General features: G+C 33.0%; 1 protein-coding gene across 1 annotated transcript; it reads right to left on the bottom strand.

Moving 5' to 3' along the window:
* Window positions 1–15,468: 15,468 nt before the first annotated feature.
* On the bottom strand, window positions 15,469–19,170 carry LOC143071328 (proteasome assembly chaperone 4-like). Its single transcript, XM_076245571.1, has 3 exons — window positions 18,898–19,170; window positions 18,603–18,675; window positions 15,469–15,888 (listed from the first exon to the last, which is right to left on the bottom strand). The coding sequence occupies exons 1-3, from the start codon at window positions 19,078–19,080 to the stop codon at window positions 15,764–15,766; spliced, it is 381 nt and encodes a 126-aa protein (XP_076101686.1). The 5' UTR covers window positions 19,081–19,170; the 3' UTR covers window positions 15,469–15,763.
* Between the last annotated feature and the right edge of the window lie 2,343 nt (window positions 19,171–21,513).

Here is a 21,513-nt window from a genome sequence, read left to right as displayed (position 1 = left end):
TGTTTTAACTCATGTATGAATATATCAACATATGTCTAATACCACACCTTCTTATATCTAATAACACTGCCAATAGAAAAATACGGAAAACACCTCTAGGAAAACTAGACTAAGCAACACGAACCATGCCATACAATAGTCCATTTGCCAATTACCGATTTGATTCTGAGTGTTATTAAAACAAATTACTTCCCTTTGTCAATCGTAGACTGGTTCCATACCGGACAAATTGGCTTTTACCAATGCAAAGCATGATGAATTGAAAGTGATGTATCGGCGGTTTAACTAATTTTTCATGAAAAATAATTTCTGATGTAAAAAGTATTTAGCTAAACAACAAATTAATGTAATTAAAAGATTGTAAAACCTTATAGATTACTCTCATTACGCACTTTGCTCTTTTTGCTAGCTCTCCATTGTAAATAAAAATTAATGTCTCTCATAAAGGGAGACAACAAAAAAGGGATGTCTAATTCCAGGGTCAATTACGGGAATTGGCAAATAGCCTATTGATTGGATATCAATTTGACTCAACAATTGAAGTACATTTAAAAATGACAAAGTACCATCCATTTAGGCAAGTTTATTCACTTTTCCATAGGCCCATTTTGATTGGTTTGTATGTTTTGCAGTTTAGTGTTGCGTCTATTTCGATGAAATAGTATACATTATTGTTTATTGGCCAGCTGAAGCCCTTCTCTGGTTGCGGGAATTTGTGGTCTTGGACTTTTTCTGCAATTTGCTCGGTTTATTGTCTTTTTGAAACATTCCCCGATTCTGATTTTTATTCTATCTGAATACTAGTATTAGGACGAGAACACGTGAATGAAATATGCATATGATACCTCAGTCCTGTGTACTTGACTAACTTAAAATGAGTTTTACATACTATTCGTTTATACGATAGCAGTCCACAGGAAGACATGTCTTTCTACCAAAATACATTGGTCTGGCTTCGACCCTATCAGTCTTTGCTCTTACTATATATGAATGCCTTGACAAGTTGTGCTTGGCAGAGAAGCTGAGAATACTAATTTTCCGTCATTAGTTTAACCCGGGTGTGATCAAAACAAGCAACTTCCGCCCTCGTTTTAAATTATACTAGTTCAGCGAAATAGACGCAACACAAAACTGCTAAACAAAATCCACTTGTATTTTTGTCCATCTGATGAGTTAAGCCTTTTTTCAACTGAATTTTATAGTTCGTTCTTATGTTGTAACTGTTATACCACTGTCCCAGGTTAGGGGGAGGATTGGGATCCCGCTAACATGTTTAACCACGCCACATTATTTATGTATGTGCCTGTCCCAAGTCAGGAGCCTGTACATGTAATTCAGTGGTTGTCGTTTGTGGTATAGATGTACGAAGCAGCGAGGAGAGTGGAAGTTGTTATTGCACTGAAAGAGAAATTTAATTTTTTACTGTTCTGACACCAATCAATATTATCACGTTTGTAAAACATTGTACAGCACATACATAGTCCATCCCAATTATTCCCTTTTTGTAGTATATTGTCCCTGTATTTTTATTATTTCTTGTGTATAAGTTTGTCTTGACATTTTCAGATTGAGTAAAAAGTAAAAAGAGACTGAATTTAAAATAATTCTTAACTGTCAAGGTAAGTGTGGGTTGTCCGCGCTATACCACTGAATAAAACCATAACACTGAGACAACAGAAAAGAATTAAAAAAATAAGCTCATAAATAGTATCGACCCTTCTTTTTTTTTTATTTTTGTACTAAACTTTTAAGCAGCTTTTCTTTCATACAGTCTTTTTGATCTTTTCTTTTTGTCAGACTCTAGTGTTGGTTATATATTACTATTGTTTGATATAGTTCACATCTACATACCGTGTTCTGCTTTAAAAAGTGTTAAATCACAGACTGAGAATATTTATGTCGCTGGCTAAGTTGGAGAAGATTATTCAAAAAACATTTCATGCACCGACTACCCCGAAACTCTATACTCCAGCGATATTAGCAGACAGTATTATAGGTAGATTAAAACAACAAACAACTCTACCTATACATCAAGAAATATACTGGTGGTGTCAGGGAGGCAGAACAGCAACTAAAGCCTTGGATTGGGTCAAACAAAACCTTGACACAGAAGTACAGCTGATTCCAGAAAAAATCTGGCTATATATTCTTATAGGAACCTGTGATTTTACATCCTTCAACAGAACAACAAAATACATATCACTGAAATTTCAAAACTCTGCCGAATTAGTGGAACATCTTATTAACAGGTACAAAGAAATTATCAAAACACTCAAGGATCTCTCACCAGAAAGCCAAGTTACAATATTGGAAATACCCTTTTTCTCCATACAAGCCTGGAATAAATCACACAATCATAAAGACCCAGAAGTATTTTACGATCAAGACTACCAACTAGAACAACAAATAATAGAAATTAACAAAGCCATTAGAACCTTGAACCATCAAAACTTTTCTCCAAATTTCAACATAGACCTGTATAGAACATCAACCAGGCAACAAAGAACCTATCAAGCAGGTACGTCACCAAGACCAAGAGCAGGAGATTGTATAATTTAAGCCTCTTGGACGACGGAATTCACCCAAACATCCACCTATCTAAAGCTTGGCTGAGGAAACTTACAAACCAAATCTCGAGAGACTGTTGGACAAAAAACAAAGCACCAGAAAAAACTGATGTAAATAATATCTAGGGAGTAAACGTCAAAATTACATTTAGAGAAAATAATAACAAATAGATATCGATAATAAATAGGCTAAATTTAGAGGATTAGTGTGGGTTGTCCGCGCTATACCAAAAACCATACACTCAGAAAGAAAGGTCAGTGTGGGTTATCCGCGCTATACCAAACATCAATCTAGTGTATATTAATATTTTTATTCTATTTTTGAAATTAATAGGTTAGTGTGGGTTGTCCGCGCTATACCGAATACCATACACTCAGAAAGATAGGTCAGTGTGGGTTGTCCGCGCTATGCCAAACATCAATCTAGTGTATATTAAAATTTTTATTTTAAACCTGGATCTAGTAGGTTAGTGTGGGTTGTCCGCGCTATACTATTTAAGTCTTTAAGAAAAAGGAAGGAAAAAAAAATATTTAGAGATTACGGTATAAATACTCCCTAGTTGTTACCAATTATAAACATCAAAATGCAGGTGCAAAGAATGAAGAAAAATTGTTCAACTGGAGACCTGCGAACCAGCACAATAACAACAAGATCATATACACTGGATAGAAAAACCGCCCTAGAAAAAAAATGGAGGCATGCCAGAAAGAACATATAAAATTTGAATTAAAGTCAGGAAAAAACTTTGTAATAGAATTAAGCACTGGAGCATACGAAACCATCAAAAGTGAAATACTAAACATCCTTCAAAGTGAGGTAATGAAAGACCAATTTGTAACTCTACCCGTCCAAAATGGTGTAGAAAATTCAGGACTAACAGTAGACTCGTGTTACAAAGTATTTAACAAAAAACTTAATGGAGAAACAGGAAATATGCTAAAATTTACTATAAACATGTATCACACAACTTGTAAAATCAATGTGAATGGCAGCAGAGTGGATTTATTTCAACAACATATTTGATAAGCTATGTGAAAAGCTAACCAAAGACCACGGAGAAATCAACATCCTCAACAAAAATATTCAAACATACTTATCCCAGCTGAGAAACTGTTCCTCAGAAACAATACAAAAATCAATAGCACAGGATAAGAGTAAGAAAGAATAGCTGAATAACCCGAATGAGGAGTTGTTATGTATTGAACAAACGGCCAATACAGAGGTTGAAATAAGCAGATTAGAAACATGCCTGAGAGGAAAAAAGGAACAGTCCCAAGATGAACAGACAAATACAGACGGTAACACTAATATAGCAAGCCCAGACAACTATATCTATCCGTATTGCAATAAATACGTAAAGGAAGGGATTGGATGTTACAGATGTGACTACTGGTACCATTACCAATGTGAAAATCTGTCTAACAAATTTGGAGAAAATGAGCTGAAACAGTTAGATTACATCTGCACACTATGTAATGATGATATAATGTATGAAAGAAGAAACATAACAGAGTACGATCCATCTTCGGAAGATAACATAGACATAAGTATCAACACAAGAAGCACGCAAGTTGAGCAAGAAGAAACAGTACACAATGAATTCAGATTAGAACACAGATAGAACCTGATCCCATAATCATCAGTAGAGACAAAGATTTACCATCCAGGTCTAATAATATACAAAACCAGATGAGAGAACAGACAGATATAGAAGAAACTGACCTGAAATTGATTTTTACACCTACCATCAATGAAATGACAGAAGGATCAGCAAAATCAAAACAAAGACCAGTCATTGAATCTTCCAGAAAATATACTGAAGATGATATTATTAAAATGCTGGACTTTTTGATCGACAATATATTTGTTGAGTTTGGAGGATTTATATTTCAACAGACAGTCGGTATTCCAATGGGTACTAATTGTGCACCCCTGCTGGCTGATTTGTTTTTGTATTCGTATGAAGCAGAATTTATTCAGAACCTTCTAAAAGACAAAAAGAAAAAGCACCTTGCGAAATTCTTTAATTTTACTTTCCGATATATTGATGATGTTTTATCATTGAACAACCCATACTTCAGCCAATACTTACATCTCATATATCCTAGTGAACTTGAAATTAAGGATACTACTGATACTAGAAGGACTGCTTCATACCTTGATCTTTTCCTCAATATTGACGTAGATGGACGACTTCACACGAAAATCTATGATAAACGGGACGATTTCAACTTCCCAATTATCAATTTCCCATTTCTTAGCAGTAACATACCCTCTGCCCCTTCGTATGGTGTTTACATATCACAATTGATACGTTATTCACGTGCTTGTTCACACTATACGGACTTCATATACAGGAGTGTGCTCCTTACGCAGAAACTGCTCCAACAAAGTTATGAGGAGGACAGATTAAAATTGACACTCCGTAAATTTTATGGACACCATCACGAATTGGTGGATCCATATGATGTCTCTTTAACCAAACTAGCTAAGGATATTTTTACCACATGGTAGATTGTGGTTTGTCATTATGTCGTCTAATCTTTTAATTACCAAACGTGACTTATTCCCGATTGTGACTGTTTTGCTGAATGTGAATTCGTATTACTATAAGACGTGTTTCTGTACTTGTTTATCCCAAATTCATGTATTTAGTTTACATGTTTAATGTTATATTTGTAATTCTCATTTTGTCAAAATGTGTTGACGTCTTTTTATTATATTTAGGTGTTACGGATGGAAAAATTAATCACCGCCTTTATTTATTATATTTAATTTCGTACGATTAATTACGTTTGAAGTTGGATTCATAACAAACTGGACATATATATATTACAGTTAATTGCTATTAATAAGTATTGCAATATGCATTTTGTTTTAATAAATTATCAGTATTTAGTTCTAATATAATCTTAAAGCAATCCTAATTCTATCTCACTTTTGAATTATAGTTTTTCATGTGTGACGTCATGCTGTTTCTAAATTTCATAAATTCAAATGTGGCATAACGTTTGCCTTTTCACCATCGTATGTGACGTCATTTTTTTTAATTGCGTTGACGCCTGGATTGATTCGGGTGTGTCTATGCTGTATTGAACTTGGCATCATGTATTCGGGTTTAGTTTTCTGTAATAAGTTAATACTTCAGTTTCATTATGAATATATCTTTCACATTCATTTGTTAAAATTTACTGTTTGCAATAGCATGAATCGTTCTATATAAAAGTGTTCTTATCCCGGGCATAAAAACAATGCCGTATTTGGCAAAACCTTTTCAACTTTTGATCTTCAGTGCTGTACAACTTTGTACTTTTTTCCCTTTCGATCTTTTATATCTGGGCGTTATGTATTCGGGTTTAGTTTTCTGTAATTAGTTAATACTTCAGTTTCGTTATCATGATTATGTATATCTCTTTCATATTCATTTGATAAAATTTACTGTTTGCAATAGCATGAATTGTTCTATATAATAAGAATGTTCTTATCCCGGGCATACAAACAATGCCGTATTTGGCAAAACCTTTTCAACTTTTGATCTTCAGTGCTGTACAACTTATTACTTTTTTCACTTTCGATCTTTTATATCTGTGCGTCACTATTGAGTCTTGTGTGGACAAGACGCGTTTTTGGCGTATTGAATTTTAAACCTGATGCTTTTTGTTATCTATTAATCATGCTTTTCTTTGTCTAATATGGTCACCTTTTTATTTGTATTGTAGTCCTGTAATATTATGTTGTCATTTCAATGTTATATTTAACTTTGCCATTTAAGTGCGAGGTTTGGCATGCCATAAAACCAGGTTCAACCCACCACTTTTATTCCCCTTTAAAAGTGTCCTGTACCAAGTCAGGAAGATGGCCATTGTTATAATATTGTTCGTTTCTGTGTGTGTTGCATTTTAACGTTGTGTCGTTTGTGTATTCTCTTATTTTTTAGATAAGACGTGGCACGGTACTTATCTATCCCAAATTCTTGTATTTGGTTTTGATGTTATATTTGTTATTCTCGTGGTGTTTTGTGTGTTGCTTTTCGGTGTTGTGTCGTTGTTCTCCTCTTATATTAAATGCGTTTCCCTCGGTTTTAGTTTGTTACCCCGATTTTGTTTTTTGTCCATGGATTTATGAGTTTTGAACAGCGGTATACTACTGTTGCCTTTATTGGTAATGAAACAAGACCAACAATAACCATTACAGAAAATGTGAAGGAGAAAAGAACAAATGAGAGTCTTGTGAAAAAGAATCAAAAGGCACCAAAAGCAAAAACGACAAAGAGGAAACTATCATTGCTAAAGATATACGGATACTTAACCTAGAGAATGAAATCAAACACATGAAGTCAGTCCTAGACACAGTTACTAGAAGAGAAAAATCTCAACAAAATGCCCAAGCACAACAACGTACAACTGACAACATACATGTAGGACCAAATAGTGATACACACAATACATACATGTACCAACAGTTACAAAACCAAATGAAGGAAATGCATCTGGAGAATAGATTGAAAATAATGGAAACCCAAATGATACAGAACATGTGTATACAAACTGCGCTAACCACCCAAATGGCGATACAAAATAAACATAGCATACCACATCATTATGGCTTATACCAAGGACTACCTGGAAACGGTCACTATATACAACCAAATGTGATGCAAACCTATATGCATGCACCACCTTATGCATTCCATAATACACATATACCAACACAGCCAATCCTAAATCCAATGGGTATGCCACAAATTCCAATGCATATGCCACCAATTCCAATGCATTTGCCACCAAATCCAATGCATATGCCACCGAATCTTATGCATATGGCACCAAATCCAATGCAAATGACGCAAAATCCATTGCATATACCGCCAAATCCAATGCACAACTTTATGCAAATACCAACGAATCGAATGCACAACATCAGCCAGGCAACACCAAACTCTATGCATAACATACAAATGCCTCAAAATTCAATGCATAATTTCAGACAAATGCCTAGGCCTCCAACATATAAGAATGGAACAGAATATGGGGCAACATAATACAAAAGTATGAAAATACACACAAAATAGTGCTAGCAGGAGACCTGAATGGTACATTACAAACTTCCAGAGCAAACAAGCATGATAAAATACTAAGACAATTTATTGGAGATGTAAACTTAACTACTGGTGTTGAAATAGAAAATATCCATACCTTTTTTCATCATGCTGGAAATTCATCCTCACAAATAGATTATATACTTGTACAAGACAAAAACTTAGTTGCAGAATATACAATTGAGGACAAATCAAGTGCAAATACATCCGCACATACAATTGTAAAGATGGAAATAACCTGCCAGATGACGAACACCAGATATTCTAGTAAGAAAAACAACAAAGCAAAATTCAAAATGCTTTGGGAGCAAATAGACAAAGAAAGCTACAACAACGCTATACAGCAGGATATCAATTCAATTGAAGAGGAAAAAGATGTCAATATTCAATTAAAAGTATTGATGAAAACACTAAATAAGGCAGGAAAAAGATCAGTCCCAACTAAGCTATTACAAACCAAGGGACCAAAATAGAAAGCCTCGCCAGAAGTACTTATAATTCTGAAATCATGCAGGGAAATATATAAGAAATGGCAAGACATAGGGAAACCAAAAGAACACCACCTAGTAATTGAATTAAGAAATGAGAAAAAGATATTAAGAGGTAAGCAAAGAGCAGAACATGCAATAGATAGACAAACATTTTACCAACAAATAATGGATAACCCGAATACTCAGCTTTTTTACAGACTGATAAATAGAGGCAGAAGCAACAGTCGAACTACAACCAATTGTCTGAAAATAGATGGCGAGTATATATTTTGTCATGAAGATCAAAGGAAAAGATATTATGAAGATCTCAGTGTCCCAAAAGAAGAAATATATGACAATTCCTATCTAAATCTATGCAAAATTCGACAAAGCTATGTACAAGAGGCCTTAGAAGAGTACGAAGATAATCCTGAACTCTTTACAGACACGGACATAGAGAAGGCAATAGATTGCCTCAACACCAAAAAAAGTCCGGATGAATTTGGACTTACAGCTGAACATCTTAAATATGCCAAGAACACTATAGCACCAGCAATGAAGACAATATTTAACAACATTCTGATACACAGAAAGGTACCATTATTCTTCAAATCCGGTATACTTACACCAGTACTTAAGAAAGAAAAAGACCCAACAGAGTCCAGTAACTATAGAGGCATAACAGTAACACCTATAACTGGGAAAACCTTTGAATACTCATTTCTAAACAAACTCATGATAGAGCCAAAAACAGACCTCCAATTTGGATTCACCAAAGGTTTATCGCCAATCATGGCAAGCTTAATTATTTCAGAAACTAGGTATGAGAAAAAAAAGGGGAATGACAATTTCTATATAAATATTCTGGATGTAAAATCAGCATTTGATGTAGTCCAACACACTATACTGATGGATAAAATGCTTTATCAAGAAATCCATCCAATATACTGGAAAATATTAACAGAACTATATATGCTGACCTAACTACAAAAGTTAAATGGCTTGATGGTATAAGTAAACCTTTCCAAATTAAACAAGGTGTAAGACCGGGAGGAATATTATCAACCCATCTATTATACAAAATCTTTGTCCAAGATTCCTAGTAGAATTGGAACAAAATTCAATAGGATACCGATTAGGAAATATATATGTAGGATCACCAACTTGCGCCGACGATATAGCCTTCATATCGAATGACAAGCAAGAACTACAACTAATGCTAAATGTGCTCGGAAAATATGCAAATGAACACCACTACAGCATACATCCAACAAAAACCCAAATCATAGATTGTTCAAAAACAAAAAGTGATTACAACTGGACACTTGATGGAAATGATGTAACAATTGCTAAATCAGGTGTACACCTTGGATTAACAAGAGCTGAAAACAACGAAAGTCATATAAATGTACAAGAGAGAATAAAATTAGCAAGAAGAACTAAATACGCTCTCAATGGATCAGGGTGTCACGGTACAAATGGTCTAGACCCACCAACCTCATTTCAAATTTACAAAACTTATGTCATTCCAAGGTTGATTTATGGATTAAAAGTGCTACCTCTAACCAGATCTGATATTAAACAGTTGGAAAAATTTCATAGAAAAAATCTTCGCCAGTTACAATCTCTTCCAGAAAGAACTGCTAATTCTGCAGTGTTACTACTGTTAGGAGCACTACCAATAGAAGCAAAAATTCACAAAAGAGCTTTGCCTCTGCCACTTGCACTACTAACATGCGAAAATGAAAAAATACATCAGCTTATGGAAAGACAAATAACAACAAATTTTGATAACAAAAATAGCTTCTTTTCTAGAGTTATGGATATATTAGATCTGTATGAACTTCCAACCATTATACAACTTCAAAGCAATGTTCCAAAGAAAGAACAATAGAAAAGAACTACCAAGCTGAAAGTAGACAAATTTTGGAAGGACAAGACCTTAATAGAATCTGAAAGAAAATCTAGCCTAAAATTCATGAATACGGAAAACTTCGAGATCAATAAACATCACAAAGTCTGGAAAATAAAGCATTTGCCTCGTTTTGAACTCAGAAAAGCAATAATCAAGACTAGGATGATAACTGGAACATACATACTTCAGGCAGATCAACATAAATTCACTCCATATATAGTAGATCCAACTTGCCAATTATTAAATATGACAATGAAGACATAACTCATTTCCTGACAACCTGTCCCATACTCAGTACTACGAGAGAAAACTATTTCCTTGATATAAGAAAAGATATCACTGATAAAATCACACCAGCAAAATGGAACTGCAACTTCATGAACAAAACTGCAATAGTACAATTGCTCATAGACTGTTCAAAATATAAAGAGTTGTTTGATAACTTTGAAAAATTCATGGAAAATATTGAAAACAAAACTAGAAACATGTTATTTCAAATGCACATAGAGAGACTGAAAATTTTAGACAACAAATAGAAACACATAATGTGTATATATACAGTTATATAAAGAAACATATATCATAAAGTGGAAGAATTGACAACCAACTGAGAATAATGATTACCATAAGTAACATAATATAGTACCAACACAGAGTCTGTCATTTAATAGTTGTAAGAAGCTTAAATATTTAATGATCACTCATATCCTTAACTGGCTTATACATTTAGTATATGGTGCTTATCATTTATATAACCTTTTTAAATTTAATGATGGTGACAAAACAAGTTTTTTATAACTTCTTAAAGTTTTCATATACATTGATCATGAAGTGCATATAACATTCCACTGAGAAAATCTGCCTTTTTAGATTTGATTAAATTCTTACATCTTAACCTATTATTTTAATACATAGATTTTATTAAATGAAACCTCCTTTTAATGAACATTTTATGCATATTAAAAAGCAAATTCAAATGAAACATAATTTTAAATATAAATAAAACTAAGTCACATACTTAAGTGAATATACTTGTATGGTAGATTAGTTTGTAATAAAAAGTCCATGTAAATATGTCTTGCATGACATTTCTATCGTTTATTGTTTATTTATATGTGCTGTACATATGTTGGAAATTTTGTTTTATCATTTTAAAATTTTAAAGTTAAAGGAAAAACTCCATATATATTTGGAGGTGCTCCTAATTAAAGGAGGCTTATACTAAGAAGAAGAAGTTTATGTGTTACATATTTGTTTTTCGTTCATTTTTTTCATAAATAAGGCCGTTAGTTTTCTCATTTGAACTGTTTTACATTGTCTTATCGGGGCCTTTTATAGCTGACTATGCGGTATGGGCTTTGCTCATTGTTGAAGGCCTAACGGTGACCTATAGTTGTTAATCACGGTCTGTGTCATTTTGGTCTTTTGTGGATAGTTGTCTCATTGGCAATCATACATCATCTTCTTTTTTTTTTTATAAATAAACTAGACAGGACAAATGCACGATCTTTTGAAATTGATTCAATGAATTATACTCTGTATAAGTATAATCTGAACCACCAGTCTTGTTAGACCGACTACTTGAACAGACAACAAATGAAAACATATTATACTGTATTGAAACAGTGCTATCTTTAATATTTTATCTTAATAATAAAATTAAAATTGGAAATATAGAATGTGTCAAAGAGACAACAACCCGACCGAAGAGAAGAAAATAGCCGAAGGTATCACTATACCAATGGGTCTTCGACACAGCGAGAAAATCCCGAACCTGGAGGCGTGCTTCAGTTGGCCCCTAAACATAAATGTGTACGATTTCAGTGCCGGATTATGGACGTCATACTAAACTCCGAAATAAATAATTGAACTAAAATTAAAAATTATCCCAAGACTAACAAAGACCAGAGCCTCCTGACATGAGCCAGGTGAAAAAAACGCGCCGGGTTAAATATGTTTCGTGATATCTCAACCCTCCCCCTATACCTCTAGAAAGTGTAGAAAAAATAAACACACAGCAATACGCACAGTAAAACATGTTTAACCCCGCCACATTCTGTATGCATGTGCCTGTCCCAAGTCAGGAGCCTGTAATTTAGTGTTTGTCGTTTGTTTATGTGTTACATATTTGTTTTTTGTTCATTTTTTGTACATAAATAAGGCCGTTAGTTTTCTCGTTTAAATGGTTTTACATTGTCATTTCGTGGCCTTTCATAGCTGACTATCCTATATGGGATTTGCTGATCGATGAAGGCCGTACGGTGACCTATAGTTGTTAATTTCTGTGTCATCTTGGTCTCTTGTGGAGAGTTGTCTAATTGGCAATCATACATCTTCTTTATATATATATATATATATATATATATTAACGGTTATTAGAATGTTTTCAATCGATGTCTTGTTTTTTTAAACCTGTGCTTCGGGATGCTGTCTAAGCTTTTCCTCTTTCTTAAAACTGACAAAATTATAACAAAAGATTCTATATAAATAGAGAATAATACATGGCAAAATCCGCATCATATGCCGTATCAACCCGAGATACCAATATCAGCCAGAGGGCCTTTAGGCCCGATGGATGATTTAAGTCGAAGGTGATACGGCATGTGATACGGATTTTGCCATGTTTTATACGCTTTATCATAAAGTTCAACAGGAGAGTATATATGGAATGCTTTCTGATCCCTTGCTCCTGGGTTACCTTCAGTTCTGTTTTGTTTAAAAAGCTTTTAAAGAACTCCCCAATTACTCATCCGAAGCACCTGTGTTACCTTACAATTTGTATGCTGTTGTTTTAAGGATATTTTGCTTATTGTATTTTTTTGTGTGTTTTATATGGTATAAAGGGTATGATAAAGGGTGCGCATCAAAAATGCACAATATGGATTAAACAGCAGGCTATTTATCAAATATTCAAAACTATTGTATTTACTACTAAATGTGTGATAAATAGGGTTAATGTTGCTTTCATTTTGTCTCATTCCTGTTAATGATATTGATTAATTAATTATTAGCTGCTTTACATCCAAACTCCAGTGGTAAATATACCATGTAGTTTTAGGACGATTACATATATAGGAGTAATGTACGCTGCCTTTTACCAGATCCATACCTGTATTGATAGTTCATATGGTAAGTCTGTATGGAGACACATCATCATTGCTCTGACTTGGTGTAATCAAGTTCTTTTTGTTATAACTCATAAATGCTGTATGTTTGGTGGGGAGAAAAAAATAGAAGCTTGAAATTGTTTGATTTCAACAAGCTAAGTAGCTTAGGATAAAAATATCATGAATTTGCTTGGGCACATGCTACCATGACATCTGAGTTAAATACATTTTTAATATAAAAAAGAAGATGTGGCATGATTGCCAATTAGACAACTCTCCATAAGTGACAAAATGACACAGAAATTAACAATTATAGGTCACCGTACTGCCTTCAACAATGAGCAAAATCCATACCACATACATGTAGTAAGCTATAAAAGGCCCCGAAATGACCATGTAAAACAATTTAATGTTGTTTAAAAAGATACAAGTTTAACTTGTTGTATTTACAGGAGAACAAAACAATTAAGCAAGTCAATTGTAATTGGTAAACAGACATGTAAAGGGAAACAATAACATGATTAACAGCAATTCAAAATACACAGCTGTAATTTTAAAATATTTTACAATACATATGGGATATGTCTATGCTTAATGCATGTCAAGAGAAATCGGAATTCTGATCATATTCAAAGTGGATGCACATACTAAAACAATATCAAGATATACTTGGAATTAAACATAAAATGAAATAAATTGTGTGGTATGAGTGCCAATGAGACATCCTCCAATATGTCAAAGTAAACCATTATAGGTCAAAGTAGAGTCTTGGACACATAGCATAGGAAGACATCCTCCATCCAAGTCACAATTATGTCAAATTAAACCATTATAGGTCAAAGTAGAGTCTTCAACACATAGCATAGGAAGACATCCTCCATCCAAGTCACAATTATGTCAAATTAAACCATTATAGGTCAAAGTAGAGTCTTCAACACATAGCATAGGAAGACATCCTCCATCTAAGTCACAATTATGTCAAATTAAACCATTATAGGTCAAAGTAGAGTCTTCAACACATAGCATAGGAAGACATCCTCCATCCAAGTCACAATTATGTCAAATTAAACCATTATAGGTCAAAGTAGAGTCTTCAACACATAGCATAGGAAGACATCCTCCATCTAAGTCACAATTATGTCAAATTAAACCATTATAGGTCAAAGTAGAGTCTTCAACACATAGCATAGGAAGACATCCTCCATCCAAGTCACAATTATGTCAAATTAAACCATTATAGGTCAAAGTAGAGTCTTCAACACATAGCATAGGAAGACATCCTCCATCTAAGTCACAATTATGTCAAATTAAACCATTATAGGTCAAAGTAGAGTCTTCAACACATAGCATAGGAAGACATCCTCCATCCAAGTCACAATTATGTCAAATTAAACCATTATAGGTCAAAGTAGAGTCTTCAACACATAGCATAGGAAGACATCCTCCATCTAAGTCACAATTATGTCAAATTAAACCATTATAGGTCAAATTAGAGTCTTCAACACATAGCATAGGAAGACATCCTCCATCCAAGTCACAATTATGTCAAATTAAACCATTATAGGTCAAAGTAGAGTCTTCAACACATAGCATAGGAAGACATCCTCCATCTAAGTCACAATTATGTCAAATTAAACCATTATAGGTCAAAGTAGAGTCTTCAACACATAGCATAGGAAGACATCCTCCATCTAAGTCACAATTATGTCAAATTAAACCATTATAGGTCAAAGTAGAGTCTTCAACACATAGCATAGGAAGACATCCTCCATCCAAGTCACAATTATGTCAAATTAAACCATTATAGGTCAAAGTAGAGTCTTCAACACATAGCATAGGAAGACATCCTCCATCTAAGTCACAATTATGTCAAATTAAACCATTATAGGTCAAAGTAGAGTCTTCAACACATAGCATAGGAAGACATCCTCCATCCAAGTCACAATTATGTCAAATTAAACCATTATAGGTCAAAGTAGAGTCTTCAACACATAGCATAGGAAGACATCCTCCATCTAAGTCACAATTATGTCAAATTAAACCATTATAGGTCAAAGTAGAGTCTTCAACACATAGCATAGGAAGACATCCTCCATCCAAGTCACAATTATGTCAAATTAAACCATTATAGGTCAAAGTAGAGTCTTCAACACATAGCATTGGAAGGATCTTTAACTGTACTTTACACCCTTGACTCGATAAATGCTCTTTATTGTTCACTGATTAACTGATACCAATAATCTTGATGGACCATTTGCTTGAATTACTATACATTAATTGCAAATTATTCATTATTTAAGAAAAAAACACTTCTGTAAATTTTAATTATGAATATTTATTTAATTAAAAATGTTTTAATTCACATGATTTCTTAATATATATATATACTGTACAATGCTAAGCATTTTCTTCTGCTAAACATGATCAATCTGTTCATATTAATCATATATTTGTTAACAAATCCATGCATGAATACAAGGGCACCTGACCTAAGTGATGGTCATTGTTCCATTTTAGCCCTGGTTTATCTGTATCACTATTACTGTTAGCACTCTTTCATTTGACTTTTATCTATGCTTTGAAAGGTGACCATAGTTTTAAAAATTCACTGCATGTAAATTTCTGGATGGGATTTCATTTCTTCACCAATTCTTTTTTCTATCAATGGAAGCATCAGTTGATTATAATTCATGTTGCCACCAACAAATACTTGTTTACTTGTTTTCTTTGCTGGAAAAATAAATGGTTTTAAAATGTATTTTCTGTAAGATTACCCACTCAATAACATGCAATGGTACTGATTCAACTGTACATTTATAATTATATATATGACAAACAATATCTCTCCAGTGATGCTTGAGCAAAAATATTTGTAAATCCAAATCATGTGAGAAATGTTGAACATGTTTAATAAGGGACACAATAATTATAAATAAACAGAACCTTGAAAAGTTAAACACAGATAAACAAAATTGTTGTAGATTCTTTTTATAAATATAATGCACATACACACACATTTGTAAATTTATAACAAATAAAACGTTAAAAGGGAAATACTTTTGATACCAGGCATTTGATTGGTCAAGCTGTCAAATTGTCAATACATTTATAGATTCAAGTTTTCACTGCATTTCTTTAGTTTTTTTTAAATATTTTTTCAACATAAACTGCCATGAAATTATACAATGCATATACAAGTTACACTGTAAATATATAAATAAAAAAAACTATCTTGTGTCAATCTTTATTCCAATCCAACACACATGGCTTTATGATTGACATTTACAATCCTTAAACATAAGTCAAAGTTTAAATATATAATACATGTATACATATATTGTAAAAAATTAGTAGGGTGCCCAATCAACAAATTTGATCGATTTGCCTTAACGGAATAACACACAACACACGGCTATATTTTATATCATTGGGAAGAGGAGAACAAGCCTCATCGAAATACAGTTGTTGTCGTTGTCTGTCGTGGTCACCTTTTTGATAAATCCGGGTCAAAGGTCAAAGCAAAAATTCAAGAAAAATGCAGTCATATTTAGATAGCTTGTTTCTCCTATATATATGCGTTTGGAGCAAAATAAAAACAACTAATTTCTAGAAAAATATCTTTTGGATCTACATTTAGATCTTATTTTATATTTTTATCGCCAAAAATGACTTTAGATTGAATTTTTTGCATATGGGTGCAAATTTGAAATTTTCAAACAGCTGTTAAATAACAGTGACCTTGACCTATTTCAATTTCTAAATTTGAAATTTTTGTATTCAATTCATTATAAGTTAGATCTAAAGATGTTTTTTAGAACTTAACTTTAATAATTTGTCGAAAACAAAATGTGTTTTTCACGTCTTTTGAAAGTAAGGTGTTCGTCAATTTCTAGGTAAATATCAAACTTCTGTTATTGTGTGTGAAAGATTATATATAAAAGATTTGTTTCAAAATTTTTGTAACATTAATGTTGAATTTGGTTGAATATAAAGCTTTGTGTATAGCTTTGCTTAACAGAAGTAAAAATTACAGCAAACGGAGAAAAAGGGGGGTTAAAGTTATTAAAACAAAACGTCTATTAGAAACAGGTAAAACACCCCATCCTACATATACAGATGACTAAATGAGCAACAATTGGCTATAATGTTTACAAGTATTCCAAAAATATAATAAGGGTGAGGATTTTGTACAGCACCAATGTATTTTACAAACAATTGCAAACAAAAAAGGCGTGAGAAACCAAAGGGACATTAACATGATTAAAAACTTATAAAATGAAGACAAGTTGACAACAGCATGGCAAAAACATGAAAAAAAAGAACAAATGTAAATAGAAAATTATGATCGAAGCTTGTATTACCTACTACGTTCTATGGTCTCCTGTAGTTTAAGCCCAACAATCACGTCAAGGTCAGAGACCATATGGCAGGGCTTTTTTTTTTACTTACAATGTATCTCTCCCCCATTATATATAGATTATTACTTTATTTCCAACGATTTCAAAATTGAGTAGATGTTTTATTTATTGTTTAGAAAATATCATGGACTACACAATTTTCATTCGATAGCTAGCAATGATTCATAAGGTACAAACAGAAAAATGAAATCTTATACAAATGCAACCCTTTGAAAACACAGATTTCAAACTAAATTTTTCAGAAATGGCATTATGCATATGACATCTGACCTTCGAGATAGACAGGAACAAGTCATTCTTCTTTTCCCATCCGAACTGAAGAGGAGAATGTTAGGGTAGTTTTGCTATATTGGAAGACATCAAATGTATGTCTGGAGTGAAGCTCTTATTACATGTACATATTGTTTTAAAATAGATTCACAAGAGGGAAGTTAGACAAGGCAGAAATTTTAAATTGTAGCCAATTTTACACTCAATTTGTTTAGACCGGTCACAATGATCTATTTTGAGTGTTGACTTGAGATCATTCAACCTAACTAGATCTGGAGCTGCATCTATAGATTCATTGATGTCACAATAAGAAAGGTTTGGCAAATCGGTGAAATCATCTAAATTGTCCTTTTAAACTAAAAAAAAACAGTGCGCTTACATATCCTAAACAGGAATGACGTTGTATCGCATCATGTTACAGCATGTGCGGCTGGTAGAATGTTACAGATGGCAAACCCGGGACTTTTACATATTTTATGGACAGGTATACAGCGGCGCAAATCTTGTGTGCAAGTTAAAGTGCCTGTTTGAAACCATAAATCATGCGTATGCTGCATGGAGGGGAAGTAATGAACGCATAAGATCAGAACATCTGTATCTTGTGACTTTATTATTATCCTACCCTTATAGCTGTGTGTTATCCTTTAACTTAAACTCGTTAACTAGACGTCTCTTTCGATACTGGGCACCCTACTATATGTACAATAGATACATTTGTAATGACAAGATATATTGAGTTATCCCTCTTTGGCTTACCTAATCTTTGTGCTAGTGCTGTGGTTGGAGAATCTGAGGTTCCAAATAGTGTTGATGTGCTCGGTTCTTGGCTCTGAAATGATATACAAAATTGTCACGACTCGTGATATAATTTGATTTATTCGTTCCTTTTAGAATTGAAGGTTTGCATTGGAAATTTATAGACAAAACAAATGGACAAGTGTTGACTGTCGTACACGTTGTACATACTCATTTTTTACAAATAAAATCATTTTAGCAAATTAAAGAAACCAGATATCTGATGTTAAATTAAACTTTAAAATACTCAACTTACATATTTGGTCTTCATGGCAAGTGAGAGGGCCCCAAGTGCGGCCGGAGATGTACCAATCCACAAGAAAAAGCCATGGTCAAATACAATAGTTTGAAAGAAAACTTGAGTGTCCATTAGTTTTTCAGAAAACGTATGAACCTGGAAACCGATAGACTTTTCCTTTTCATGATCGTTTGTTGCCATAATTTAATGAGGATAAGGTTATTTCATAGTTGCAAGATTTTTCAAAAGACACATGGGTTAGTTTCTTGTAAACAAACAATAAACTTCCGGTTAAGAAAAGACTAAATGAATGACGGTGTAAGAACGAATTCATTCCGGAAAGGAACGATCGTGTGATAGATTAACATTAAATAAGGTTCTTCCACTTTTACAAATCAGTTATGCGAAATATAAATAGACATTTTACACTATTTATTTGTGCAAACACATTAACATTAAATGGTTATGGCATTATAAATGAAAAAAATAATGTAATTTATTTTGCCATCGAATTTTCAATTAAACTGGCAACATTTTAGCGGGTAACTGGGGATATAGTACTATAAAATGTGTCCATATCATATTGATTTTAAAATCTGCATGTTGCTTTAAGTTGAAAATGAATTAAAAAAAAATATGACCCCCCCCCCAAAAAAAAACAAAACAACAAAACAAAACCAAAACAACGGCACAATATTATGAATAAAAATATTTCTAAACTGAAGACCCTGAAAGTTAATTATTGAAAAAATTAATCAATAATTATTCTATAATGCGGGATAATTAAAAAAAAAACAAAAAAAAACCCAAACCAAATCAACTTAAGCAAAGTTAGTTTGAGGTGTTATTTATATGATTGTTGAAAAATCTAAAGAATTCTTATATTTAAAATACAAAAAAAAAAAAAAAATAATAATACACGCAAGCACACTTTAAGGTAACTGGTAACAAAGGACCTTTGCGACATCGTTGAATAAATTATGTAAAATTCCGTCGTAAAATCAGTTAATTTTTGTAATCCCGATTCGATCGTTAAGGTGTGGATGTAAGCTTGTCTGTAAAAAGTATATACATATAGGTGGACCTTTTAGTACAAAAAATGAATTTCGTGACTTGTTATTTATGAGTTCAGCCTGGTCATATGTTTTCTTGTTCACTTTTTTGTTAGATGATTCTCGAAAAAAAGCTCTACGTACGTATATATATCACTCCCACGGGAATAATAAAGTTGGACACTGGCTTATATTTTGTTAATTGAAAATTAACCATTCATCTCACGAAGGTGGAATTTGAATAGAACCGGAATCCTTGGACATCGATAAAAACTTGGTTTCTTGAAGATCTGTAGCAGTGGGAATTAAACATTGACAAGCATACAATAGGGTTGTCACTGGCAGTTAAAGTCAGTGTTCACGAAATGAAACTATAGAACACACTTGAATAGCAATAAATTCAATCGTTTTCTTAATTATGAAGTTAGAGTATCATGGGACTTGTGGTAAAGCGAAGAAAAGTCTGCATTAATACAAATAATCAAATCCAATTGGTATCTTCCTGCAATAAACATTCATTCGACCAAATTATTTCAACCTTGTGTTGGAAAATTACTTTGAATCACGCCAAACGAATCTGATTGTGTTTACTAAATTTGAGAACATTTTAACGGCCAAATCAAATAAGTTTATCAAGTGGAGAAATATTTCATATTAGCGTTTAACGGTTATATAATATGTAGCCTTTAAACTCGGACACAAGAGGGCTTATTCCCCCCTGTGCGAGGTGGAATAATAGAAAGGAGGAAGACACAATCAATATTATTTGTCAGCGTTTACTTTGATGGTAATATTGCACTTGCTCAACAAACAAACTGGACAGGCCGAGGTCAAGCAAAGTTTCTCTAAGATTATGATTTTTGTTTACTGAAGATGAACAGTTCAAATGATAATCGAAGTTATTGGATCTTGATTAAGATTATTCTCACAACAATTAGAATTCTGAACCCATAATTATGCAATGTTTTGCTCATATATATGACGATTAAATATCAATGCCAATATCTAGCGGAAGCACTAAATTAAGTAGCGATTGACATAAACATTCAATCCACTATGCAATCTGTCGATACCTATATTCTGGCATTGCACAACATCATATTTTTCATGACTTATTGAAGTCATTAACATGAAAAAATCCATTGAATGTTGGATGTGTCCTGATTCTAGTCTTAGATAACAAATTTTTAGTTGTTATTGGCTTTGAACTAGTTGTCATTAACTGCTAGTGTTATCTTTTACTTAGCGTCCTTTGTTGATAATATGCTACGTCCGGTCTGTGTTTTGTTAGTTGTTTTCTTATTTGTATCGTTCTGGCGAGTTAAGCCAACTTTACACTTGATAACTGTTATTCATACAACAGCTATGATTCTAGATCTTACATCATAGATAAAATTCATGGGTATTGTTTGAACTGAAGGCAATGAATAAAACAGTCTAGACAAAAAAGCAACCGACAAACGTTTGATTAACACCTGTAATTATTCTGGTTCTGTAGACATATAGTAATCATTTTAACATGTAACATCAGGTAATAAACCAAAATTTAACATTTATCTACGAGAACATTGATGGACTCTGC

This window comes from Mytilus galloprovincialis, chromosome 4 (genome assembly GCF_965363235.1).
Source record: "Mytilus galloprovincialis chromosome 4, xbMytGall1.hap1.1, whole genome shotgun sequence".
In the NCBI taxonomy this organism is placed as follows: Eukaryota; Metazoa; Mollusca; class Bivalvia; order Mytilida; family Mytilidae; genus Mytilus; species Mytilus galloprovincialis.
This window is presented reverse-complemented; position numbering and strand designations above follow the sequence as displayed.

Excerpts from the sequence above, each read along its gene's own strand:
- LOC143071328 (XM_076245571.1), bottom strand. The coding sequence starts at position 19,080 with ATGGCAACAAACGATCATGAAAAGGAAAAGTCTATCGGTTTCCAGGTT. Across the intron at positions 18,676-18,897 it reads TTGCCATGAAGACCAAATAT|AGCCAAGAACCGAGCACATC; the intron begins GTAAGTTGAGTA and ends ATATCATTTCAG. Across the intron at positions 15,889-18,602 it reads AGCACTAGCACAAAGATTAG|CAAAGAAAACAAGTAAACAA; the intron begins GTAAGCCAAAGA and ends TTATTTTTCCAG.